The sequence below is a fragment of the Sturnira hondurensis genome, unplaced genomic scaffold, assembly GCF_014824575.4.
Source record: "Sturnira hondurensis isolate 20B ecotype Veracruz unplaced genomic scaffold, ASM1482457v3 Scaffold0020601, whole genome shotgun sequence".
Lineage (NCBI taxonomy): Eukaryota > Metazoa > Chordata > Mammalia > Chiroptera > Phyllostomidae > Sturnira > Sturnira hondurensis.
The window spans coordinates 2,717,476-2,744,350 of record NW_028093232.1 but is presented as its reverse complement, the minus strand read 5'-3'; the positions used below and the strand labels follow the sequence as shown (position 1 = coordinate 2,744,350).

Genomic DNA, 26,875 nt, shown 5'->3' with positions numbered 1-26,875 from the left:
TGTCTCCGGTTCTCCTCTCCCCGCACCCCCTCCTGGTCCCTCGCTCTCCAACCGAGATCTTGCATCGCCCCCTGGCGGCCCAGCTCGGCGCTGAGCCAGGTTCCGATCTGTCCACTGCTAAATCGTCAAGAGCTAGGGCACCTACCCCGCTATGGGATCCCGCTCCCTGCGGCAGCCGCGCGGGGGCGGTGACCTCAGCCCCGCTCCCTTTCCTTTGTTGACTACCGAGGCCACGGCTGGCTGATGCACCTCCCTCTCTACCTTCCGCGAGCCTCAGCCCAGGTGGGTTTCGGGTTACTCGATGATGGTAAAATAAGACAGTTGTTGAGGATTTTCCACCACTGTGTAGGCCCTCTCCTGCCTCTCTCCTTGGCCCCAATTAAAGAACAAACTTTTCTTATTTTTGTCAAAACTTTAATAAATTCTCAGCACTGAACAGTTCGTCTCCCACATCCACCCCGCCCCCGCCACCCCCCCAGGGCGCCTCCTAGTGGAGGCTCATTCTTATTTCTCCAGCTTTTAAAGGCTGGACCTGAAGGAGTTGCGGGAAAGGCTGCTTCTAGGCACCGGTATCCGACCCCGTAGGCCAGGGGAAGAGGGCAGAGTCCCGTCACGCTCTGGTGGGCCTTCCCTCTCCTCCTTTACCCAGAAGTATAGTTACTTTCGCCCCTTTCCTCTTCAACCTCTACTGGGCCTGCCCGGAAAGGAGCATGGCTATCTCCCGCCAGCGGGCGCCTGCACCCCTAAATCTCCTCCAGAAAGTCGGCGGGGAACAGCCCCACCTTGCGGCCGGTGTAGACCTTGACATAGCCGCCGACTTCATCTCCTTTCTGCACCACGATCTAAAGGATTAAAGGATTAGGGAGGAAGGAAATCAAGGAAAAATGCTTGAGAGAACAGGGGAACCCAGAGTAATGGAGGCCCCTCCTAGACCCCCGGGTTAACATCTGCAGGGAGTGTGATTTGCAGAGGCGCTCCCGGCCTGGCGTTGGGTTGGGGCACCAGAGCTGTTTTTTTGTTTGTTTTGTTTTGAATAACCTGGTCCTTCTTGAGAGTGATTTGTCCTATCTCGCGATTCCCCACGAAGGATCTCGTTACCCGGTGCACACGTTCTCCAGACCGGACCCGAATGATGAAATTTGGGGGGAAAAATCCGACCTTCTCCCCTATTCTCCCCTGGAGGGGAGGGAGGGAGAATCAGTCTTTCAATCTCAGGTTCTAAACTCAACCCATGTCCCACCCTAGCCTCAGTCATTTCTCTTACCCGCCACCACTCCTCATTGGAGTCGTCAATGACTGTGATCTTCTCTCCAGGCCTGGTGGAGGAAGGGAGGGGCCTCTGAGACTTCGGGGCCTTACATACCGAGTCCCTTGGCTGTACCCAGGTCCAGCTCCCAAAGGCTCCAAGCCCTGGGTACCCCCCTCTCCACACCTAGTACAACCCCACCCCAATCTTAAGGCCTCTCACGGGAAATCCAGGTCATCCTTCTCCAGGGCTTTGAATCGATAGAGAGCCACAAAGTAATGAGACTGCTGGAAGCCAGGCTGTTTGTGCTGGGGGTGAAAGGGGAATGCGTCTCAGGGTTCCTCTGTCCCGCAGTGAGGGGCAGGAGTCCAAGGCAGGGGCTTTCTCCAGACACACTGCAGTCTGACTGTCTCCCAGGTGCCTGCGCTAGGAGGAGTGTACTGACTGTGTGCAAGGCAGTGGAGGAGGCAGTTGAAGGGTGATGGGCACCCATAGCCTAAGTATGGGCTTTTGGCTGAGGACCTGAGTAGTGTCAAGAACGGGGCTGGGGAGAGGTTTAGGTTCCCTGCAGGAAGAAAGGACTCTCACTTTGTCATCGGGTGTCTTCTTTTCAGACTTCTTATCCCCTTCCTGGTTTCCTGGGATGGGAAACACCAACAAATCATCTCTGGCTCCTGGAGACCCTCCTGGAGGGTCACCCTCATGCCCTTCCTCTTCTGTTGCATGGCCTCCTAATCTCCAAACCTCACATGCCCTCTACCCTCCTCATCTTGTGCCCCAGCTGAGCCCTGGGACCCTCCTCCATCTCTGTGTGGGAGACTGTGTCACTCACCGTCCTGGGCTTTGCCTCCCTCTGGTCTGGCAGACTCTGGCTCCTCTTCCATCATGGCTGCTAGAGGCTGGAGGGGGCACGAGAGTTAGGAAGATGCTGTCTTGGGCACCCATGCTTGCCCTGGCTCTCCAGTCAGGCCAGAGAACTATAGAATAATGGGGTCTCAGGGTTGGAAGAAGCCCTGGAGAAAATATCTGTTCAACAACCTGCCTAATGCAGATACTTTCTCAAAAACCTCCTGGCACATAGGCTACCCACCTTGCGCTTGAATGTAGCTCATGATGGGAGCTCACTGCCTTGCAAAATAGACCATGTAATTTATTTATAGGACAATTCCCTATATTAAGCCTATGTTGGTCTCCCTGTAGTTGTTGGTCCTGATTTGCCTTCTGGAGGAATACAGAACAAACATAGTCCCTTTAAAGGTGGGAGGGCAGGTGACATGTCCATCCTGTCTTTTCTTCTCTGTTTTCAGTTCCTTCAAACCATTCCCTAAGACCCCAATTCTATGTCCTTTACTATGTCTGCCCTTAAAAACACTTTGATGTGTAAGAGAAAAATGGGCAGCACCGTTTTTATAATTCCCTTAAGAAAATAGAACCCAAATGTGCCAGCCCTTCTGGAAGCAGCCCGATCACACTGTCAGCGCCTCACAGCCACAGCTCCCGCTGCAGAGACCCCAATTTTGCACCCAGCCTCCATGTCAACTACTTCGAAACCACATCTCCAGTTCTGTTGTTGTGCAGTTGATTTTTTTTAACCCAAGAACAGATATGTACATTTTTCCTTACAAAATTTCAAATTATTAGTTCTGGGCCATTCTTCCAGTCTGTAAGATTTTTGAATACATTATTTAGTGTATAAGTTTTCCCGTCTAGGTTTCCCGCAAACTTGAGGGGTCCACCATTTATGTCTTCCTTTGTATCACTGAGAAAAATGTTCATAGGTGAGGACCAAGGACCAAATCATGTTATGGAGCATCAGAAATCTCCCTCTAGCTGGACACTCCCTGAAGGACCAGGATCCCCTGGGTACTGTCAGTCAAGCAATTTTAGGAATCTGGCCAACTGTAACCATTATCTCCACTGGTCCATCCTGGTTGTCCAGAAGGATATACGGATATGCCGACAGATTCCTTGCTGCAATGAATGCAAGTGTATGGCATTATGAATCCAGAAATGCTATTACAAAAGGAAGCGAAGCTGCTTTTGGCCAGTAGCTTTGTGCCTCAGTTCCCTCGCCTATATAGTAAACGGGTCAGACCAAATGACCTTCATGGACTGCTGCATGATGCTCGAATTACTTGGCAAGTTCTGCTCCTCAAAGCCAAAAGCGGAGCTCTGACCTCTCTCGTCCAGCAGCGTCAGCAGCCTGGGGCCTAAACTTCTGTTGATTTTGGTGGTTAATCTGATAATTTCAGAAGGGAGCTCCCAGAGCCAACACACACTGTGGCAGAAGTTCTAAACCTGAGGCTTTCTAAAACTGCATGCAAACATTTGTCTGTTGGGTTATGTGCAATTTGGGGGGAAAAGGATCCCTAGCTTCTTTCAGCATTCTAGAGAGGAGACAGAGTCTGCTTCCTGGGGTCCCTGGAAGGGGATGGTGCTTACATTTTTCTTATCTGCCTGTCCTTTCTTCCGTTCCTTGTTTGCCATGATCACCCCAGTACGCAGAGTTTCAAACACGGGGTCGTTACGGTTTGCAGCAGCTAGTGGGGATGGGAGAAGAAAGAAGACATTACTGGGGAGGCTGGGAACGGCTTGGAGGAAAGAGAGACCTTCTAAAGGAGTGGCATGAGCAAGCCGGCGTGCTACCACCCGTGGCACACCCCACCCACACTCCGCACAGAATTCGGCCTCTTCTCCGAATAAACAGCACACCGTCAAAGACTACAAATGACGAATCTGCCCAGGATGTCCACAGCTCTTGGTCTGGCCTCGAGCCTGGCACTGCTCTGGGATGAGGACCGTCTAGAGTCCTTGTTCACTTGGAAATGGTTTTGCGTGTGGAGAGCACAGAATTTGAAGTTAGGCAGAAGGAAGTTCCAGTCCTGGCTCTGTCTCTTGCTAGCTGTGTGGAGACCCAGCTAAATCTTATCTCTCTCAGTTATCAAATAGGAGAATACTGACTCTGCATCCAAGATGGCTCAACTATTAGGTTGAGAGAGAACCACGATATAAAGAATCTTCCCATTTCGGATTTGGTTTCTAGTTGTAAAGGTGGTGCTGAAACCATCTCTAAGCTTGCCTGTTCCCTCAGGGTCCACGTGGGTCACTTACAGAGATCTTTGACACAAGCGTACTGCTGGTTGCTGTAGAGTGGGGAGCTATAGGCCCGATGGAAACCAGGGGGCTGTAGGGCAGGATGGGACAGGAAAAAGCATTAGAGAGGGCAAGGCAGGGCCCCATCTCTCCCATGAGTGCTTACCCCTTCCTGAAATAAGAGATGGGCTGAGAAAGAAAAAGCAGGGAAACAGGGGATGACCTAAGGAGGGCCTGGCAAGGAGGCAGCTGGCAACACGTCCCCTTTCTCTTACTTGCTCGCTCCCCGAAGCCTACTCACAATCTTGCCGAAGCATCTCTGCATCTCCACGTAGGACTGGCAGTGTTCGTGGATGTTAGTTTTGCAGTCCTTACAGCGAAGCCCAAATTTGTTGTTGACTTCGGAGAAAGGGAGAACATCTGGGTGAAGTTCCCGATTCCCTCTCCCTTTGTACTGCTGCTGCTATTCTAGCTCTTGGGTCCTTTTTCTGTCCGGGACCCAGCACTCTAGCAGTATTTCCTTAAAGCCCAATCGTGCCTCAGCTGGCCTGTCATACAAACCCTCCTCAACTACCCGCTTTCCTGGTCCCCTGCCTTCAGCATCACGTGCTCTCTGCTTCCCTTCAGGACTCACGCACGATCATCCGGGCGCAGACATCACAGAACTTGGGCTTCTTGAAGAAATGATCCTTGAATTTGTGGGGCTTATCATTGACAAGTTTGGGAGGTTCTGGGGGTGGCTCCTCCTCTTCCTCCTCTTCTTCCTCTTCCTCATAGATGTAGTAGATGGGCCCACCCCCAGTGCCCACTGCCTCCCCATTGGCCTGGGGCTCTGGGGGAGGCTCCATCTGCGTTGTCCCAGGAGACTGCTTCCTGAATAAGTGCTTCAGCCGCTGTAGCTGAGTGGGGAGGGAGAGGGGGGGATGAAGGAAACCCAGTGTTACAAGAAATGCCATTCTCCCTAGAGTAGGTATGGCTGAAGCTAACTAGACATTTTTCTAGCCTGGGGCAAGGGCACATGCCAGGACGGGGGTACTGGGAGCTACAGAGGCTGGCAGGCACTCGAACAGTGAAGGAGACGCAAGTGAGGATCAATTCAAACCCTTTTCCTCAAGGGCCGCAGTGGCTCCCCAGCTCCCCACAGCTGGCGGTCAGAGGCCCCGACTCACCCCACTTTTCCGAGTCTCTGCTGGGAAGGAGGGCTGAGGGGACTCCAGCATCTCCTTTTCTGTCATGCTGCAAGAGGTCGGACCCCACTATGACATTTAGTCCCTGACTACCATTCTTCCCTCCCTTATTTCTGTCCCTTAACACTAGGGTGGTCCTTGAAGGGGAGGCTTCAGGAGAAATTTGGTTAGAGATCCAGAGCTTATGAACAGGAAGATTCCATGGAGGTCCAGGGAAAAGCCCAACAGACAAGAACTTCCCAACTAGTTCCTCAAGCAATAACCCATTCTTCCACCGTGAGGGCACTCCCTCAGTTTTTACTCCAAAACGGGGCTCAAAGCTGCCTGGTCTGGGGATTTTGCTACCGCTCCTTTGTTTCTCCTGGGAATCCAATGGGCAATAGAGATATGATGTACCTTCCCAGATCTCCTTTTTTCCCGGAGGTTTTGTGTGTGGAAGGGTAGGCTGGGACATTTGTTCCTCCTCCTCTTTTCTTGAGCTCTGGACGCCCAGTGTCTAGTTCCCAGCCTGCCTCAGGCCTCAGCTATTTTAAGTTTTCACCGTAATATGAGCCTTTCCTTCCCTTACTATTCTGTGCCCTGGATCCCCACCCCACCCTCCAACCCTAGCTCTTCGTCCTGGAGTAGAATAATTTCACTGCTAAAACCCAAACTACTCATAGACAGGAGAGAAATGGAGAAGCTGAATAGACTACGGATTGGGAAAAGCTAGGGTGAGCCGTCCGGAAAATGGAAAGAAGATGAACAGGCAACTCACGTTTGGGAGTCCCTGTCAATCCAGTCTGGAGGGAAGAGGGAGCCCCTGAAGTCTCGATGCTGGTGCTGGAGGAGGGCTGGTCCTCTCCCTCAGGGGGCTAAGCCCCCCCAGTCCCCTCTGTACTCACACTGGCTACCCAGATGGTATTTGTAGACCTAGGCTCTTGCCTTGGTGTCAGAACTGAAGTGACAGGGCTGGAGGACAGTGGACAGCTGAATGACACAGCTGACACAGAGAAATTGGACACGGGAGGTATGGGCAGAGCTGGACCCTAACGCCTCCCTTCCCCCCAGGGCTGCTGTCCCCTGGTATTTCATTTGTGGTGTGCAAGGCAGTCAGTACTGGCTAAATTCAGGAGTCGACAGTGTTCATACTGTACACTCATTCGGGTAATTTTAGGTGACTGAAGATAAAGATTAATTATAAACAGCTTTCCCAATCACCTTTTGCCGAGGGCCAAACACCTCCCCGACTCTACCTCCCCAGGCCCTACTTTCAGAACTACACCTTTAACTTCCTAGCCATTGCTGTCTCAGCTTTTGACCATGTGTGTATACCATGGAGTGTCAATTTAGCCTCAAACCTTTAAGAAGGAAAGGGCTGGGAAGTGGTGAAGAAAGAGAAATGCGAGCTTTCCTATCAGCTACACTGGATTGCTTCCTTCTCTGTGGGAAGTTGGAAGGGTACCTTCTGGCCATCCTGTCAGGGAGTAAAACACACACACAGCACTGCTGTGTTCTTCCGACTGTCCCCAGAAGCGCACAGTCCCGTTCCTCCTGTTTCTCTGAAATCTTGTCCTCGGGGTAAAGGGACAAGAGCTGTTTTTAAAAAGCCAGGCTGGGAGGTTCTGCAGGAGTGAGGAGTGAGGGTCTGATGATCAGGTAGGATGGTCTTGACATTGGATAGAAAGCTGTAAGGGCTGCCACACACGGATGCTTTTTCTTTTATCATCTGTACATAATATCCCCACATTCCCCATGAGAACTGCAAACTGTTGGAGGTGGTAGGACGGCCAGGCCTCACACTCCCCAGTCATTTTGATTCCCTGATTCCATCTCCCTCCTCTGATGCCCCTGTGTACGAACTGAACTGAGGGGTCAGTGAGTAATCTGGCATTCTCACCTCACAGGCATGCAGCCTCCTCCTGCTCTGCTGAGAAAGGGTACTCCCATCTCAGAGGAGAGCAATTTGGAGGTGGCCATGTAGTGCTGCTTTTTCCCTTGTATCTGTTAAGAAGTAAAGGGTTATTTTGGAGGTAGGGCCAGTGCAGCTTTGGAGGAGCCTAGAGATACTGCTAACTGGACCTAAGATATTTCCAGGGCAATGCTTTTTGTCATTGCTGCTCTTTTTCCTCTATAAGGGGTGGGTGAGACTGAAGAAGGGCTGCTGGAAGGTTCTGGGTCTACAGGCTCTTTAATGACAGTGCTCTGACAGGTTGCAAGAGAGGCTGGTGTTGAGAAGCCTCAGACAGGAAAAGATCCATCATGCAGGCAAGTGCCTTCTGCCTGTCACCTTTCTTCAGCTGCACAGGACAGGGGCTGCTGACCACACTCAGATAATGTGGCTCCTTGGTACTACAAGATGCTTTTCTTGTAAGAAACACGCCCTTCTGTTCCTTCGAGGTAAAATCCAATGCTCTGGCTTTAGGATTAAAGAAAGGCCCGAGTCTTCCACCCCAGAGGAGTTTTTGGCAGATTGGATGGACAGTAAGAGGCCAGCATTCAGCCCAGATCTGGACCTGTTACCCCTCTGCAGCTCAGCCTCATAGAACTGACAGAATGGAAAAAACCTCAGAGGTCACCTCGTCAGTGCAAGTCTCTTATTTTGCTGATAAGGACCCAGAGCTCCAGAGTTAAGAAGTGATGTGCCTGACGAACTGCAGTTAAGTGGCAGAGAGAGTCCAGAACCAAGGTCTCATGAGAGACCCGAGCACCTATGGGAATTATGTGTGAGGAGGAGGACAGGACACAGGGACAGGTTTAGGAAGGCATGTGTTCATGCGCGGGAGAGGCCACCCACGCCCATGGCACACCCCTCCGATGCTGTGGGGCCGTGCCCATCCCGACCTCCAACCCTCCCCACACCAGCAGCAAGAAACACAGGGACTGACATCCAGTGACAGATTTTTTTTATATTTAAAAACAAAATCAACCTCCCCACCAAGTAAACCCCCAAACAAACAAAAAGTCAGATTAAATAAAATTTACAGTGAATATACCCAGCAAACATCTGTATGTGCAATTAAATACTATATCTGTTATGCGGCACGAACCTCAAACAAACGATGTACGAGTGTGCTGGGGCTGGGGGAGGCCCAAGTTTCAACTCTGCAGGGTTTGGGGCAACAAGATGGGGGAAGTGAGAAGAAAGGGAAGTCAATTTCATTTTTCTTAATTCTGTCATATAAATATATTCATAAAGACCAAAAAAGAAAAGGGAGCTTGGGATGGTAAGGAAATAGGAGAATAGGGGAGTGTTAAGACCCTCCCGATTCTACCTGACCAAAAAATATGAAAGAAATTCATTTTATGGGGGAGAGGAGATAAAAAATAATAGAAGAGGATGGGGAGGAGGGGGAAGCAGATAGAGGCCCGCCAGGGAAGAGGGAGGACCCATGGCAGGGCATGAGGGGGAGTCCAGTGCCAGTGTGAGTGTCTGTCTGTCTTCATCCCTGCTGTCTCAGGCTCCAGCACAGTGCCCACCACCTCCTTTCTCCCTCTGTCCACGGCCCTTCGGGGTGCCTCAACTCCCTCCACCTTGCCCTCACCACTGCTTTGTGAGTCCCTTCCCCTTCTGTTTATTGGGAGCTGGCTCGCTCCAGGATCCTCAGGTCATAGTTCTTTTTGGCCACTCGAAGTTTGAAGCGACTCACGGAGTTGTTGAGGCGAAGGGAGGCATTCTGGGCAGCCAGGGGGCTGGGGAACACAGCCACGATGGTGTACAAGGCAGCGAGGTCCGCGTGGCGGCCATTCTCGGCAGTCCCACTGTTGTCCCCCCCACCCCCGCCAGGCAGCCCCTGAGCATCCTTGAGCCACTGGATCTTGGCGCCGGACATGGCAAGCTGAGTGAAGAGTTTGTCCGCCTCGGTCCGAGTGATGCCCTCAGGGAGATCTGTCACCTCCAGCACCCGCCCCAGGACTGGAAAGGGAGGAAAGAGGACACGGTCGTACAAGGATTAGAATAGGAAGGGCCAGACAGCGGCCCAGCAGAGAAACCTCCAGTTGACCAAGCCTGTGTACAATGTCCTCAAAAGCCCAGCCTTGCCCTGGCTGGTGTAGCTCAGTGGATTGAGCATGGGCCTGCCAACCAGAGGATTGCGGTTCGATTCCCAGTCAGGGCACATGCCTGGGTTGCAGGCCAGTTCCCGCAGGGGACACACGAGAGGCAACCATACATTGATATTTCTCTCCCTCACTCCTTCCCTTCCCCTCTAAAGATAAATAAAAAATTTTAAAAAAAGCCCAGCCTTTCCCACTTCACCCTGTCCCCCTTCCCCCATCAACCCCATTCCCTACCACCCAGACTCTGACCAAGGCAAGTAGGAAAAGCTGAGGAACCTTTCTCTCTTCCAGCCCAGAGATGTAGGCCAGAACAGGCTGCAAATCAGATCCCAGATTCAAGATTTGGAGACCACACCTCAGTTCCCTCATTTGGAGATGTAATGAAGGAAGTGTGGCTTTTGCTAATATTCTTTCATCAAGTCAATAGCTTAATCTGAAATATGTTCTGTAGATCCCTTCCCAGAGGTCGGACTAAAGAGATTCTTCTTTCTTATCATCTAGGGCAGTTGGTTCCCCTCCTTTCCCTGTTTAGCAAACTGCTCTAAGTAGGGAGACTCCCGAGAGATCTTGTAGGACCTGTAGGCCTGAAGGAGAAGAAGGCCTGAAGGAGAAGAGTTAGTCCCCCATATTCTCTCGTCAATTATCTCCTAAATTGGGTGTAGAATTACCAAATGCAGACATCCCAGATTGAAGTCAGGACTACTGCCACAAGACTCTGTGTTAATAACAGGCTCAGCAACCCCCAATTTTTACCATCGTCTTCCCCACAACCTTGGTAAGGAGGGTGACGAAACTTCGCTTCTCTAGCTTCTCCCTGCTCATAGTACAAAAGGATCCCATCTCCACTCCCCACCCTAAGCTGTTTTTTCCCAGCCATCCGGGCTGATAATGCAGGACTGGAGGGGTGAGCACTTTCTCTTGGAGGTTCAGCACCCTGCCACTCACCAATGTCTGTCGTCCCTAGGTCAGTGGAGGCAGATTTGAGTGCTTGTCTCTTGCTCCGGTTTCCATGCTTCAGTCCACTCTGTCCCTTCAACATCAACATCAAAAGATAATAGTCATTCTGGGTGAATAACATTAACTGCCTTGAATCCCAGCATCTGTCTGAGAGATTAAGAAGCAGTAGCCAACCCTGAGGACCCCACCACACCTGGCGGTCAGAATGGCCAATGAGTTGCCACTGGGAAACAAAGAGACCCTCCCTTTGGGCACTGGGGTGGGCTGGGAAGAATGAGTACTGGCATCTCTCACTTTGCCCCATTCTCTCTGTGTTGTTTCCCTTGTCCACTCAGCTGCTGGAGGTGGATGGATCAGAGATAGGAGCCCAGATGAGAAGGGGTGTCTGATGGCTTTTAGTCTGATGGGAGACACCCTTACCTGGTGCACCGTGTAAGTCGACTGGCCATGGAGCAAAGGAGGGCAGATGGACAGATTGTACTGTAATGGCTGGCCCAAGAGGGAGTAGCGCCCATCACCTAGGGAAGAAGAGCAGATGGGTTCATGGGAGTTTGAACTTCATAGTATGACTTCGATGAGACTTCAGAGGGCTTTGGGGATAGACACTTTTCCTACTTTTCCTATAATAGGAGTGCCCATGACTGATTTGAGAGTTGCCTCTCTGACCTAAACCCCTTAGGTCTCAGATGCATTTCAGATAAATGGGAATATCAGGTTCCCTCACCCCTGAAAAGCTTTGTCTATTGTAGATAAAAGGACCTGGAAGAAACCTACAGACCATTATAAATCTTCCTTCCTTCCTTCCTTCCTTCCTTCCTTTATTTTTTAAGATTTTATTCATTTATTTTTAGGAAAGGGAAGAGAGGGAGAAAGAAAGGGAAACATCAACCAACGTATGGTTGCCTCTCACATGCCGCCTCCTACTGGGGACCTGGCCTGCAACCCAGGCATGAGCCCTAGATTTGCAGGCTGGCACTCAATCCACTGAGCCACACCAGCCAGAGTGAATGTTTTTTATTTCTTACAGAAATTCTCCACATCCCAAACCCTGGGATCAAGTTTCCGACTTATGTCAGAATACAGTGTGGTGGAAAAGAGCACAGACTTGCAGCCATACTGCTGAGGTTCAGATCCTGGCTGTTACTAGAAATGGATGTTGGGTAGTGTTCCCCTCATTTGTGTTGCTGGGAAGGTTAAACGAATATAAGACAGGTAAAGCACAGCAATGCTTAATACATACTAAGCACCAAGTGTTAGCTATTATTGTTGGTAAATATATTTCAGAGCACTTTAAAGTTTTTAAATCACAACAGATGACCTTATACTGTGTGTGACAACCAAGACAGAAAGCATATAAGCTTATTCCCACCATACGTGTGATTAAGCCTATTCTATGAGTTACAAAACTGAGGTTTGGTTCCCAGTTTAAGTAACATGGTCAATATCACAAAGATACTTGGTGGTGGAAGCAGAATCTGAACTCAAGTCTTTTAATTCAAATCCAGTACCACCTCTTCTAAAACCATACTGTTTCTGACATGGGCCATATTCGCAGGCCTCAGACTCAGTACTGATGGGTTGAACTCTTTGGTTCATTAGAAAGTTCAGTGAAATAAATAAAATGTAAAAAAAAAAAAAAAGAAAGAAAGCTCAGTGAACTTCTTTTCCCTGGCTGACAGTCCCTTACTTGGTAGTAAATACTGAATACATAAGTGAGGTCCAGGGCAAGTTAACCATGGCCATCTCTAAAAAGAGGCCAGTGTCCTTGGTCCAAACAGGGATATTAAAATAAGAGTAGGCTTACAGAGCCCTGGCTGGGTGGCTCCGTTGGTTGGAGTGTCATCCCCGTACACAAAAAGGTTACGGGTTTGATTTCCGTTCTGGTCAGAGCACATACCTAGGTTTCAGGTTCAGTCCCAGGTTGGGGCATGTACAGGAGGCAACTGATCAATGTTTCTCTCTCACATCGATGTCTGTCTCTCTGTCTCTCTCCCTTCCTCTCTCTAAGATCAATAAACATATCCTTGGGTAAGGATTACAAAAAATAAAATAGTTGGCTCCCAGAGTTGGCCAACCAGCCACACTGGCTCCCCACCTGTGGCTACCCTCTCAGTCTCCCCACTTGGGAGTGGGGTGTGAAGGGTGAATGTGACAGCAGGCAGCCTTAATTTAATCCCTTACCCTGTGCTGGACCCCCAGGCCGCGGGAACTGTGTGAGGACAGGAAGGGGACTGAGTCCTGTGCAGACACTGCTGAGGCTGGTGACAGGAGAGGGTGCTGGGGACTGGGTAGGAGATGTGATGGGGCTGCTGTTCATTTGCGTGCTGGCCTGTGGGAGAGAAGAGTACATGTCACTTAAACCCCAAATATTACTCTCTGGATGTTTCTATGAATTGGCTTAAAATTCGCTTCTCTTGGGAAACTTCTCTTGCTGAACTCTGCCGAAGTCAGACTGCCCTTTCACACTGCCCCCTAAGTGCCTAACTGGTGTGTATCATTTTAATATCCACTTTTTGAAATACCATTTTAAGTATTCTCAGCATTTTCAAGGACGTGTTCCTTCTGCCACCTTAGATCTTAGGTACTTTGAAATATGATGCTCTCCTCTATTTCTTGTGTATCTCCTCAAAAAGCACCCAGGGAGAGACATGTAAAAGAGGCTGCTCAATCAACGGCAAAGAACCTGGTCACAGGCTGCGGGACTCACCTGGGGGCTACTGTCTGGGTTGTACAGGTCTCCAGGCTTCTGTCCCCGCTGGTCCATGCTGTAATATTTACAGTGACTCCACTGGACCATGGATGGGTTCTGGGGAGGTTGGGGTCCATTAGGGACATTCAGCTGCATGACCACCACACCTGGTCCAGAAGGTGACACTCCTGAGTGGCAGGAAGAAAGCAGTGGACTGTGAATTCAAATTATATTTTGGCCTGTCAGCTAACCCTGAGTGGGAAAGCCAGTAAACAAATCTACTAGCTCTCTTCATGGTCACCTAAACCGCGTCCTGCCAGGAATCTGACATAGCTGCTGACTTAGTGTCTGACTCCCTCTCCCCAAACTAGTGGTGGTGTAAGTGGAAGGGACATAAGTCCCAGATGCCAGTGCTCTCCTGACCTTTACATGGTGAGGGGTACTCTAACAGAAAACTCCACTCTGTCAAAGTCGGGTATCACCAAATGCCCAAGTTGGATCGCTCAAATAACTGGGCATGGTACAGGTCCCAGCCTGGGACTCCGGCAAGGCCTGCAGGCACATGCAGCCTTCTCTGGTAATGGCTGCAGATAAGTCAGCGATCTCTGGTTGTTCTGGAGACGATGAAGGCACACAGCTTCACTAAGCCAGACCCAAAAGGTGCTTCTTGGGCAAGGGTGGGGTGAGTTGGAAACATTTCAAGGAGAGGGAAATGGCAGAGATGTTTGCATTTCACATTCAGGAAATGACAAACAATTCGAGGTGCTAAGGCATAGGGACTATGTAGGGGAAGTAGTAGTAGATGAGATACATTTATTCACTTACTCAGCAAACATTTATCAAACATTTACTATGTGTCAGTTCCTATGCAAGGCACCATGTATACAACAAACAAAAGTGGTCTCTGCCGTCATGGAATGGACGGTCTATTAGGGAGTCAGACAGTAAGCAAATAGTGGTGTCAGAGTTTGAAGCACATTCTGGTGAGGGTCTTTATCCTGTGGGTGTTGGGAAGAGCACTTGTGCTTCGGAGAGCTAACTCAGGTGGCTGCCGTGTAAGAAGGCGGGAGGGAGGGCGAGACTAGCTGCAGGAAGACTAGTTAGGAAGCAATGGAAACCGAACAGCAGGTTCTGAACTGGAGCAGTGACAACAGGAACGGAGTGGGGAGGGAGGGGTCAGATCCTCTCTGAAGACTTCACTGACAGGTTCAGGTGACTGACGGGATGCGATCCTGAGGTTTTAGAGCATGGGCAACCATGGAGAGCCTTACCTTCTCACAAGCTGGGAAGGAAAGGGCTCAATGAGGAGGAACATTAAGCCCTGAATCTTCCTCATGGTGAAAAGCAAGGTAAGCGGGGGTCAGGGAGCAATTTGACAGACAGTCCCTGCTGCGAGGAATGGGCAGGAGCTCTGCTTCCCCACAGGGAATTGTTCAGTGTGAAGGTTTGCTCTTGACCTCCCAGGACATATTTCTGTAGACAGACAGGCTGAGTTCATGTGTGAGGCGGCGGAGAAATGGGACTGAGACGTGCTAGCTCAAAAACCTGCTGCAGTGCTATGGTTTTCATGGCCCGGTGCTCTGGAGCTGCCACTGCTGCTGCCACCACATTCCTTCCTGTGACGGGAAATGCTGCAGCCTCTGCCCTGGGCACCAGTCCTGCTGGGAAGTGAGTGTGATTGCTTTTCTCAGGTAGCATCCGTCAAAGGAAAGGAAAAGAAACAGCAGGAGGCCTAAGAGCGCAGCTTAGGAGACACAGCACCTGTCCTATCCTATTCCCCAGTCAATCTGCCCCCAGCCCAGTTTCCCTCTAATCAAAGAGCACAAGTATTCAGAGTGACAGGCTTGCACCTCTCTATCCCTTGCCAAAGGGGACAGGATATTCATCAGCGTGGCCTGCAGAAGGACCACAGGAAAATTGCACAGTCGTGGCGTGGCAATGCATTTAACAACTCTCCCTTACTATAGCTGCTTTGGGCATTTTATTTCCCCATCCTAAGACCCCACTTGCTCCAGCATCCTTTACCAACAAAATCACAATTGACCTTATTCAAACATCTCATTGCTACCTGAGGGGGCCAAGGCAAAAATAATCAAATCTACAGCTTTTCTGGAAGGCAGTTCATAATCTGAGTCTGATGCCCTGAGCCAGGAAAGGGGGTGTGTGTGAGTGTGTAGGATGTGAGCATAAACAGAGTGGTGGAAACTCTTTCTAATACCAACATGTAGCCATAAGGAGCTATTGGGGCATCAAGGGGAGAGAAGAGAGAACAAAGTCCTCATATTATTTTCTCTGATTCCCAACACAAACAAAACCAGGGTTATCAGTCACAGCTTCTGTCCTCAGCTCCTCCCCCAACAAGTCCCTCCTCACTGGCCTGGAGCACTGTTCCTTCCCTCAGCGGAGGACACAGAGTACTACTCTGCTGATGAGCTGATTTTTTATGCTTCTTTTCCTCAAGCCAAAAGCAGGTGGCATCTGTTAGCAGCTGAACTGTCGCTACTTCCTTAATGGACATGGCAATAAAAAACCCCACCTCACTGCCCAGTAACAGCACTTCCATACAAGCAGGTTGCAGGAAGGAGCCTGCACTGGAGTGGGAAGGGGCAGAAGGGGGTTGAATAAGGAAATCAATTTCAGCTGGAAAGCTCTGAAAGGAGATGGGACGTGTGAATGGCTTTTTAAGTGGCATCATTAAACCTGGGCAGAAAGGTCGATTGAGCAGAGCAAACCACATAAATACAAACAGATGACATTTATGTCAGGCAGAATTGGTTTTTGTTTAGTTGGTGTTTTAAATCAGTGAGGTAGAAGACTGATAAAGCTTCTTCTTTACCACCAGGAACCAAATTCATGGAAAGGAATGTCCAGAGAAACAAAATCCGCAGGCATCTTTCCCAAATTACAAAAGAGAACCCAATAGTATCTGGTCTTCCCCCCCACTTTTTTTGGTGAGGGAGAGGGATTTCTTCCAGGAGAGAAGAAGAAAACAGTATCAGCCTTGGTAACCCCTCAGCTGCAAAATGAGCCACTGAGTATGTGAGGGGCCATGTGCATCCCTCACTCTGGCCACACTGCTGTGTCACGGTGAGCTGGGAGTCTGGGTGCAGGGTACACTGCCGTTCCATGTCTGTGTGTGCCTTCCCCAGACCAGCATCTTTGTGGAAACCTCAGGACACCTGTAAGCCACCATTTTAGGGGAAAGAAAAGCGTGTCCTGGGGTTACAGTAATGTCTAATATCACAGTAGAGGCAGTAAGGTCCAGGCCTGGGAGTCAGTCGGGCAACTATAAAAATGGGTTAATAAACCAGAACAGCTGTTCCAGGAACAGCCAATCCTAATCCCTGCCTTTATTTTTGGAAAAGTGACCATGTTGCTACATGAAAGAAGAGCAGGTGACTGTCTTCTGAAGGTGACACAGCAGCCTTTGTGGGCTGTGCTGGTTTTCTATCTTCCTTTCCAGTAAAGAGTAAACTGGAAAGAAAGACAGAAGAGATACTTTTTCTTTTCTTCCACTTCCTCTTAGATTTTTATGAACAGGGACTGAAGACTTTTGGTCTCAGTGAATATAGTCTCTTAGATGATGTGGATCAGAGGCTCCCACCATCTAGGAAAAGTACAAGGGGTCAGTCCAAAGACTAGGATCAATCAGGGTAGCTCCGAGGGAAATACAACAGAAAATTCCAAAGGAGCAAGGTAACTGGATGATAAAGTGGGTTTCCTCCATTTCTTTTGATTTGGGAAGAGCCTAGATTATTTCCTTCGGATCTCAGCCCAGATCTCTAAGTGCTGCCAACTTTCAGAACAACAGCTGTTTCGGTTTACTCAACCCAGCACTAAATCCACAGTAGATAGTGAAAAATTCTTTTTACTAGGTTTGTTCCATATCCGAGAACCTTACATCTGAAGATGATCAGATATATAACCACGGAGGCACAGCAGATACGCTGACCCACCACTAAGGAAGTGTATCCACATGCACACGCACACACTGATTTTAACCGGAGAGAAAATGCCTGCAGTGTCAAGCACTGTCAAAGGTTACAGTGGTTCTTGGAGCTGGTTTCTACCATTTCCATACCCTGCTGGGAATTTCAAGGTCAAGTGCCCCTGGTGGACACTAGGAGAAACAATAATGAGAGAGACCAATAATGTAATAAAGGGTAAGGGCCGTTGAATTTAAAATCTGTCAGCCTGTTAGAGATCCATGTTTGGTTTGGATGAAGGCAGAAGTGATTGTTCCTGGAAGGTAACAATTGATCTTGTCTTATGAGCAAGATTAATTCTGGAATCTACTCCACAGTATCTAATATAGAGTGCAAAAAAATCTTATGTGAAAAATAGTACATTTCTAAATGGGCAAACTGTCAAGAATATTTCCCTCTTACCAGTAGAGGGCACTCCGATATTCCCACAGTAGAGCTACACTAAGACCTCTTCCCTTGCAGGGACAGGGTTAAGGGAGTTGGGTGGGTGTGGAAGAGAGTATGGGGGAGATAAATGGTGATGGAAAAAATTAATTAAACAATATAAAAAGATCTCCCTTCTAGAACCCCTGAAGTTTCTTAACTGCAGTGTAATCCTGTGTCAGGGTAGGGAGAAAGGGAAACAAACATGGGCAGCTGTACTTGGTGCGCTGGGGGAGTTCTTGGCAAAGGCAGATAGCGAGAGGCTGCATGGTATGAGCCTCTTCACCTGGGAGAGGTGTGGTGCCTCCAAAGAGGGCCTTCAGACCCAATATCCATTTACTTCCTACTGGAGGGAAAGGATAAGAGGACAGAAGCTTGTTGAATACGTGTTACTTAGGATGCAGCATAGGATATGGAAATTCAAGACAAAAGTTCAACTTCTAGGATTGTGATTTTAGACAAGTCATTTATCCTCTTTGAGACTTAAATTTCCCCTTCATGAAGTTGTGGTAAGAATAAAATGATAAAATATATGTGAGCACATACAAGAAACTGCTAAACAAATCTAATATATGACTTAAAAAGCATTTTATCAGCCTCTCTCACACTCCCAAGAGGAAAAAAAAAAGCTGTCTAATCAGAAGAATGAGTATAGGAGACAGGTAAGTAAGCAGATCGTGTCTCAAAGGCATGTGGTGAATGAAATGCTAAATTCAGAAAAAGAAAAACAAAACAGGAAGAAAAGAGAACGAACCAATCAGACACGTGGCTTCCCAAGATTAGGGCTTGCGCAGCCAATCTGGCCTTTCTTGGGAGGACAACCTCAGCGCCCCTGAGAAACACCAGCAGGACTTTGGCCTTTTCTCCTGACCAGGTCACGACCGGGTACACAGCTGGGTACAAAGCCAACCCCTGAATTCTCTCTGCCCTGCCCAGACCCAGCGCACAAGATCTTCAGCAGTACTGCAACTGTCGGTGCCCAAGAACCCCACGTTTTCTGTCTTACCTGAGTACTGCTGTGGCATCTGTGGTGGACTGCAGGGGGAGGGAGACTGAGGCATCTGGTACTGCTCAGAGCCAGGAGGTTGCAGAAACCCCACAGAAGGGCTGGGGAGATAGAGAAGAGAGGAGTGGTAAATTGGTAGAGGGAGAACAGAGCTCATGGCAAACAGCTGCTGCTTCCTGGGCCTCCCCTGTGGGAAGCAGAGGCAGCTCCAGGCCACTCTCAAACCAATTTGCCATGCAATTTCTAAAATTGCTGATCAGTTCAGAGTTAATTATATATATTTGTACTTGATCATCTTTCAATTAGGAAGCTGCTAATCAGTGCTCCGGATGGAATGTTAGTGACACATGCTCTTCCTGACAGTGTGAAAACACCAGATATATATACATGCATACACGCACATAGCACACACACACACTCTGGGAAACACAGCGGGCACACAAAGACAGTGCCAGGAGCCAGCCATCATCCCGATATGCCAAGGTTGCATGTTCAGTCCCTGGTCAGGGTACATACAAGAAGCAACCAATGAATGCATCAATAAGTGGAACAACAAATTAATGTTTCTCTCTCTCTCAAATTAATTATATGTGTGTGTGTGTGCATATATGGAGAGATGAAGAGAGAGAGCGAGAGCGAGAGCAGGAGAGAGAGAGAGAGAGTGCGAGCCAGAGATTGATAATACAGTGCAAGAGAGAGATAGGTAAAAAAAACTAAGGTGCTATGTGATTTCCGATATTTACACAATAGCAAACCCAGATGATAATCAACGTAAACACAAATAGGGACCCCCCAAAAAACTCAAAAAAAGGGAGACATACATATAAAAATACAGAAATAAACAAATACACACTGAGAGAGACACACAGAAATACATACTTGGTAGGCCCAGACTTGAGTTCTAGTTTCAGGTCTGATTTAACTAGCTATGTGACTTCTTAACATCCCTAGCTGGAACTTCTTCATTTATTTAAAAAAAAAAAAGAGAGAAAAAAATAAAACAAAGGGAGCAGGCCAGATATTCCTAAGGTGCTTTCTACCTCTAAAGTTCTATCCGCTATGGTCTATCCTAAGATAAGTAGACCATCTGAGATTCATTCATGGATATGAAAAGAGGTACATAGAAAAATTTTACATATATACATTCCAAACTGCTTCTTTTAATGGTGATCTCTATCACATGCCTCTGAATCTCACTGATTAAAAAAACAAAAAATGGAAAATTATAAAGCCTCTGTCTCTGAAGCAGGAATTTTTTCCTGCTGACAAGCTCTTATGGAAATGTCAAATCAACGAGGAAAAAAAGAGAATGAACTCCCTTACATTCTACCTGAGGGCACCTCTGGGACGTTTACCTTTAGTTTTTTAGGCCAGCGAAAACACAACCATGTACAACAGTCACCAAAGGTCTATGGGAGATATGCTGGGACTTTCTGAGAGTCCTCACCTTGTACCATTCTGCTGAGCTGGAGGGATCATGCTGTAGTAGACTGGCACACCACCTCCTGGGAGGCCCCCTTGTACAGACTGGCTCGCAGGGACCAATATGGGTTGCTGGAAAGGCGGCTGGACCACATTTTGCGAGTCATTACCCACTGGGACCTGAGTGGAGACAAGCAGAAAATGACTACTCGTACTCCCAGTGAGCTCATCCAGAGAAAAGCCCAGTCATCAGTAGACTGAGATGCTCTAACTTCACTCTCTGCCTCTTACAGACCCCTCCTATTCTCCTCTTCTACCTAAAGGAAATGCCTACAGAGCCACCTCTATTTCCTTCTTTTCCAAACACCATCCCTGAACATGTGATGTAGAGAAAGGAGCCTGCTTTCCTTTAGGGCTCACTCTTTTGGGAATATACTCATTTGCATGGCTGTATAGGGACCAAACAATTTAAATCAAGATTCTTTTCAGATTCTCTGGGCTTTCTCTCAGAGGGAAAAAACCCTAAAATTTTTAGGGGTGAAGTGAACAATATTTTAGCTTTGGTGTTGTCAGACTGGATGGGAGGCTGTCCTCCTCTTCCTCATCCCGAGGACTGGGTGACCTTTCCCAATGCAGAATGCACCCACTTGGTAAGAAGGCAGTGGAGTGTACTGAACCACCAGGCCTTGCATCTGGCCCCCCATGCCATTCCTCTGGTTGCTGAGCAGGCCCTGGTTCTGTGGCTGCTGGACCCCAATCATGCCTTGGTAAGCCGCCTGCTGCTGGTTAGGCATCATGGGCTGTAAACCTGGAGATGGGCAAGGCAGAAGAGATTAGCATGGTCTCAATGGCATTTAGGAGCTCACACTCTATTGGCAATTTCTCTCCACCTGTCTAATTTACCTTTTCTTTTTCTGGAGATTCTGGGTGCCTCTTGAGGACTCTAATCATTCCTGCCTTCCTCTTTAAAAAAGGGAAGGAAATTCTCTCTTTCCCAGTCTGCCCCCTTCCTCTGTTCACTGTCTCCTTATACTAGCAGTTCCCCTTACCAGGCTGCTGGGATGGCTGAGGCAACTGTTGACCACGCTGGGGGCTGTAGGCCACCGGGTGAGAGAGAGGTCGATATTGCTGGTTGGAATTAGGATACTGTCCAGGGGGATAGTAAGAAACCTGGATCTATGATGAGAGAAGACAGATATGTGAGAAGGTCACTCAAATTCAGCCCCCAAATCCCCAAGCTATTTAAAATTTTATTTATTTATTTATTTTAGAGAAAGAGAGGAATAGGGGTGGAGAGAGAAAGAGAAAGAGAGAGAGGGAGAGAAAGAGAGGGAAACATTGATTTTCTTATTCTACTTATTTACGTGTTCATTGATTGCTTCTTGTATGTGCCCTAACCAGGGACTGAACCTGCAACCTTGCTATATTAGGATGCCACCCTAACCAAGAGGCCCCACACTATTCAATGCATCAGGGTTGATGGTCAAAAATCTGTAAATGGAGATATTTGGGGTCTGTAATTGCAGCATTAGTGTACAAATTTGAAACAGAACAGGAAGGACTTGGTTCATCTAGAAAGACAATCTCCTGACTGAAGACAACACTCAAGTGTAAGGTGGGGAAATAGAGGTGATGGATGGGTGTCCCCTCTGGCCTACCTAAATCGGAGGAAGAGAGAGGGATTATAATACTGGACAAACTGAATTAGCAATTTAAGATGGGAACCTGAACTGCTCACCTGTTGAGGGGGCTGCATGTAGCCCTGGGGTGGCAGGACTTGCTGAGTAGGTGGTGCATGGCTAGAGGTGGAATAGTTAGAAGAGGGGAGGGGCTGACCCGTAGAAGCCATGATGAAGCTAGTCTGCTGAGGGTGCTGGGAAATAAGTGGGGGCTGGAACAGAGCTGTGGATGGGTCAGATGCTTCAGTAGAACCTTGGCGGCTAAGGCTCATCTGTCCAAAGGGGTTGCTGAGGTCATCTGCCTGTTGAGAGAGTGGAGGAGACTCAAGGACTGAGTTTGCATCAAACCCCATGTCTTTGGCTTCAACACAGACAGACAGAAAGAAACAACAACCCCCTCTATAGCCTTCCTTACCTAGATCAAATTTGGGACACTCCTGCCTCTGTGCCCTGGGAGGTCAGTCTCCTTACCACATATGAGGTAACAATGGCCACTTTGATTATGATTTTTATTAGCATTTATCCTGGGGAGATGGGAGCAATGACACAACTTCTATATATAGAAGAAACAGGACAAACTAGTGAGTTAAAAAAAAAAGACTGTAAGTCTTTCCATTTCCTGTCTTCCTCATGCCTTCAAACCATGCAAAGTACCCTTATGTTGCCCAAAATCCCATTTTTATAATAAAGAACCCAGATAACACCGTGAGTGGGTTATGGGTGGCTCACTTCATGTGGCTCCAGCTCTCCCATGCAGTGGAAAGACTGGTGGGCTCCCACTCCTGCCACTTATCTCCTTGCTCACTCTCTAGGTCATTTCCACCTCTATTCTCTGACACTTTGCCTAAAGTTCTCCTGCCCTTCAGAAACCACTTCTAATTCTCACCTCTGAAAGGAGGCCAGGGTGAGCGGCTGAGCTGGAGGGCAAGAATGGCTGGCTAGTCTGTAATTGCCTTCTCTCTCAGCCCTCTTTAAGCAGCAAGAATGATGGTGTTCCATCTTTCACTTGTACTGTGACAGGTTAGAGTTTGTTAGCTTCCTCGTCCCTTCCGCTCCCCTGACACACACAGAGTAGTTGAAACCAAAGATAATGCTTTCCTGTGGTTTCACTCAATTTTCAGAGACCTGATCTTCAAGTTGGCTATTTGCTACCTCAGTGGGCAGAAAGGGATGGCAACAGGATGGAATGGCTGATTATTCTGAGGTCCGTATTCTAGAATTTCTCAGAATGGAGATAAGAGGTGGGAGGAAAGAGGGCATTCTAAGTGAAAAAGCAGACGGGTGTGATTAACAGAAACTAAAGAGAAATCAGCCCTCCTGTAACCACAACGGAAGTTATCAAATATGAGGCAAACTAGATCTTCAAAGGATCTGTAGTCAACATACAAACTAAACAGCAAGTGTTTTGCATTAGGAAAGGAGGATTTTTTTTAAATGTAAAATAACACGGTAAGAGATGGGAACATTTTAAGTTTTTACCAGTGATACCAGAGAATTCTGCAATTATTTTTATATTTAAAGGAAATAATGGTGAGACCAACATCCAATTTTGTTTCCCCTCCTAAAACTCAGGGGAACTCCGTGTTCCTCTCTATCTCATATTTAGGCATCTTTTGATGGCTGAATTGCTGCGGTGAAGTCAATGGAATGGAGCACAGTTCAGCCTGTGCTGGCCCTTCAAGAAGAAACACCTTTTAACACGGCCTTCGAAAAGCACAACTGCTCTGCAAGGCTGTCACAGACTGACCCAGACATACCCAGAGATACAGGCCACACATGGACAAGACAAAAAGGGGGAATGGAGTTTATACCATGTTGTACTGCTGGGGTGGAGAGACTGGCAGAAGGACTTGGGGACAGGAGCCTGGAGAGAACTGAACAGGCTGCGGAGAGGGCTGCAGAGCTGGGACTGGCTGTGGACCAGCAGAGAGGCATGTGGAAAAGGGGAGAGAAAAGGGAGGCACAGGAAAAGGCAGCGGGGCAGAGAAGGGAAGGAAAAAGGAAGGAACAACAAAGTTAATCATAAAAGAAATTTCACATTAATAGTAAGGCTGCTGAGCAGGCTGGAGACCAAGCCCAGGATAGCTGTGACTTTCCTTCTCCGACAAACAGGCAATCTCTCCTATCAGGAGAGACCCACTGCACACCCCACCCCATTAGCCACTCAGAGCCCTGCAGCTGTTGTGAGCAATTTTAGAGCTCTCAGAGCCAGGTTTGCTGCCTGATTCCAAACATAGCTTTTCCCAAAACATTTTTTCTGAACATGATTCCTCAGGAGCATGATCATAACTCTCCTCAAATGCCCACTAGAGAAGGGATTCCTGCTTCTGAAGGAAGGGTCATCCAAGGCCTGGCTCAGCTTTCCTGGCCACACTGCTGATCTGACAGCGCAGCTTTCCTGGAGGAAGTGCTCATTCTCAAGGATCATCTCTCTCCCGAGGGCAGAGAAGAAAACGGCCAGTTCATGCCTGGTTCTGGCTATTTCCTCCTGTTCCAAGATTGTTCTGTGCATCTCCAGGCTGTGAGGGCAGTGTGAAAAATGCCCCCACAAGCAAACAGGGAGAGGAATTTAGGAATAAAATATAAATAGCTTAGTTTTAACTTTTGTTCCTTCAGTCTGTTCACTAGCTTCAAACAGGAGGATTTGTTTATTAGGAAAATGGTGTGTTCTAAAGCAACTAATGGGGAGTTGCTTTCTCTCTCTCTCCTCCTCCAGCCATTTCGACCCCTCATCAATTTTCCAGCCATGGCCCCCCGGCAGTGGTAGGAGAGGCGGTGGGAGAGGGGGGGAGAGGCTAGGAAGAGAGAATGAAATAACATTTACATACATTGTCTCATTCATATACTTTATCTCATAATAGCTCTACAATAATCTTTTTAATATTTTATTTTATTTTATTTTTATTTTTAGAGAGAGGGGAAGGGAGGGAGAAAGACAGGGAGAGAAACATCAATGTGTGGTTGCCTCTCACATGGCCCCCACTGAGGACCTGGCCCCCAACCCAGGCATGTGCCCTGACTGGGAATCGAACCAGGACCCTTCGGTTCACAGCCTGCGCTCAATCCACTGAGTTACATCAGCCAGGGCTACAATAATCTTTTTTAATCCTCATCCAAGAAATGAGAGAGAGAGAGAGAGATAGAGAGAGATATTAATTGCTCACCTTCCATATGTGACCAGACTGGGGACTGAACCTGCAACCTAGGAATGTATTCTGACATGAAATGGAACCCACAACCCTTTGGTTAAGGGATAATGCTCCAGCCAACTGAGCCACACTGGCTAAGGAATAACATAAAAATAATCTTACAAGGAGATATGGTAACTTGTATTTGCAGTTAAGGTAGTAAGGTTCATAGAAATTAAATCACACATCGAGGATCACACTAATACGGCAGAGCTTGAATAAGAATCTAGTTCTGTCTGACATACATTCTTCCTACTCCACTCTAGCAGTAGGGAGAGTGTGAAAGAAAAGTTGAACAGAATTACACAAACATCATTTGTTTGTGTAATTCTCTCTCCTTCCAAATTTAGAGTAACAGAAGGTGTGGAGGACCAAGGTATGTATATCCTCTCCTGCTATATATCTCTTGAGAGGCTCTTTCATAGGGGGGACTAATTTCCAGAAGTAGAGAGTACAGGAGTTAGAAGACTCCCAAAATGGATTAAATACAATGTAGGAAAAGTTACTGAGGATTGACTCTGTGACCTGGGAGAGATGCTGCCTTGAAAATAAACTCTCAGCTTTTTGGGGCATACCTGTTTTCTGTAAGCTAGTGGTATTCCAAATATAACTGTTGGCCAAGCTGCTTAGCATGCGATACCTGTGCTGGTAGCTTTTAAACTCATTTTCTACTATCCTTATCCTCTTCTTTCTCTTAGGGGAGGGCTAATGTGGTTCAGGCCTTATATTCTCTGGGGGAGGAGTGGCCATAGGGAAACTAAAGTGGTAAAATAACGCTGCCTGATTTCCTTATGTTTGTGAGTTTTGAGTAGAAAGTGACAAGAGAAGAAATGATACTCTTCTCTTAGGCCTCCCCTGACTGAGAAGGGCAGTGGTAAAGGTAGCTGTCTCAGTGCTATTTTTATGTTATACCATCACTACCCTCAGGTACAGTTTTCTTCTTAGAAAGTCTCAAACTCCAGTTAGAGAACTACTGAAAAACCTGAGGGGTGTGACTGCCACCTACTGGAGAATTAGGGACTAGATCATTGGTTCTTAGATGCCTGACTTGGCCCTAGGAGAGAGGTTCAGAGGGCTTCGTTTTTAGGGATCCATTTCACTTTAAGTAAATTGGGCAAAAGGTAGGCTCACTCCTTTAATTCTCAGCCTCACTCCTTGATTTCAAATGTCCTACTGAAATATGATAGGCAGGCCTGCTCCCATAGCAGAGGCCTGCCAAAAAGAGACAGAGCATAGTTTAGCCAGCAGTGTCTCCAGGCCTGGGGCAAAGGCCTCTTGTTGCAGAGCTGAAGGTAACTACCTTTCTAGGTTTCTCTTCCAGAGGAAAACCTTCACAGTAAGCACAGTTGTGTGTGTGTGTGTGTGTGTGTGTGTGTGTGTGTGTGTGTGTGTGTGGTGCCACTGTCGCCATCCCTGCTCTGTTACGTACCATTTGAGAAACTGAACAGTAAGTATTCTGGGGCTCAGCACTTGAGTTTGGAGAGCCACCAGCACTGAGAGACAGCAGAATAAAAGAAAAGAAGAAAAAAATGCAGTAAGAAGAGGGAAAAAAAGGACAGAGAAGCAGAACAAGAGGAGAAAAAGAAAAAGGGGATTACATAAGTGCTGGGGGTGACAGAATGTTTGCAGCTACCACAAGTGCTTCAGGGACACCAAAACATAACCATGATAAGAACTTTCGGTTTGGGGTCTGGGACCACAATTAACCTCAGGAATAAATTTCTTAGGAAGCAGGCATTTCTATACCAAATAATGTTCCCTTGTCCCCAGTCCAGTACCATACTCCCTGCAGGACGTCAGCCAATACCAATAGCTGACTCACTGACGCTCATGATACAGAATCAGAGAGAGAATCTAAGTAAGTTTGGGATCCAGGGCTAGCCACTTGGACATTCTGTCTAAAATTATTTTCAGTCCCAAAATGGTTACTCTCTTTACTTATCTCTTTATCCCCATTCCAT

The 26,875-nt window shown here is 47.9% G+C and overlaps 2 protein-coding genes across 12 annotated transcripts in view; both read right to left on the bottom strand.

Moving 5' to 3' along the window:
* Positions 1 to 436: 436 nt before the first annotated feature.
* STAC3 (SH3 and cysteine rich domain 3) lies at positions 437 to 6,496 on the bottom strand. Of its 2 annotated transcripts, XM_037030260.1 has the most exons (12): positions 6,284 to 6,496; positions 5,509 to 5,575; positions 4,974 to 5,238; positions 4,641 to 4,738; positions 4,358 to 4,430; positions 3,689 to 3,786; positions 2,079 to 2,145; positions 1,835 to 1,884; positions 1,469 to 1,554; positions 1,265 to 1,316; positions 1,039 to 1,176; positions 437 to 842 (listed from the first exon to the last, which is right to left on the bottom strand). In XM_037030260.1, the coding sequence occupies exons 2-12, from the start codon at positions 5,572 to 5,574 to the stop codon at positions 744 to 746; spliced, it is 1,092 nt and encodes a 363-aa protein (XP_036886155.1). In that variant the 5' UTR covers position 5,575; positions 6,284 to 6,496; the 3' UTR covers positions 437 to 743. The 2 variants fall into 2 exon arrangements, with proteins under 2 accessions (XP_036886155.1, XP_036886156.1); XM_037030261.1 differs by lacking the exon at positions 5,509 to 5,575.
* A 1,911-nt stretch (positions 6,497 to 8,407) lies between these two features.
* Positions 8,408 to 26,875, bottom strand: part of R3HDM2 (R3H domain containing 2) — a 160,816-nt gene continuing 142,348 nt past the window's right edge. For 6 of the 10 annotated variants that reach the window (XM_037030209.1, XM_037030210.1, XM_037030211.1 and 3 more), the window contains 11 exons: positions 23,538 to 23,639; positions 21,786 to 22,028; positions 21,097 to 21,223; positions 20,695 to 20,855; positions 20,073 to 20,227; positions 18,626 to 18,726; positions 13,229 to 13,398; positions 12,703 to 12,850; positions 10,942 to 11,039; positions 10,510 to 10,594; positions 8,408 to 9,421 (listed from right to left, as the gene is read on the bottom strand). In XM_037030209.1, the coding sequence (XP_036886104.1) occupies positions 9,081 to 9,421; positions 10,510 to 10,594; positions 10,942 to 11,039; positions 12,703 to 12,850; positions 13,229 to 13,398; positions 18,626 to 18,726; positions 20,073 to 20,227; positions 20,695 to 20,855; positions 21,097 to 21,223; positions 21,786 to 22,028; positions 23,538 to 23,639 (1,731 nt within the window). In that variant the 3' untranslated portion in view covers positions 8,408 to 9,080. The remainder of the gene's footprint in view (positions 9,422 to 10,509; positions 10,595 to 10,941; positions 11,040 to 12,702; positions 12,851 to 13,228; positions 13,399 to 18,625; positions 18,727 to 20,072; positions 20,228 to 20,694; positions 20,856 to 21,096; positions 21,224 to 21,785; positions 22,029 to 23,537; positions 23,640 to 26,875) is intronic. The other 4 variants (XM_037030212.1, XM_037030216.1, XM_037030217.1 and 1 more) reach the window with 1 other exon arrangement.

Bases quoted from the DNA above. Each gene is read 5' to 3' on its own strand.
- STAC3 (XM_037030260.1), bottom strand. From the start codon at position 5,574: ATGACAGAAAAGGAGATGCTGGAGTCCCCTCAGCCCTCCTTCCCAGCA. The intron at 2,146-3,688 runs GTAAGCACCATC...TGCCCCCTCCAG, and splicing joins GACAGGCAGATAAGAAAAAT to CCTCTAGCAGCCATGATGGA. The intron at 1,555-1,834 runs GTGAGAGTCCTT...TTTCACCCCCAG, and splicing joins AGAAGACACCCGATGACAAA to CACAAACAGCCTGGCTTCCA.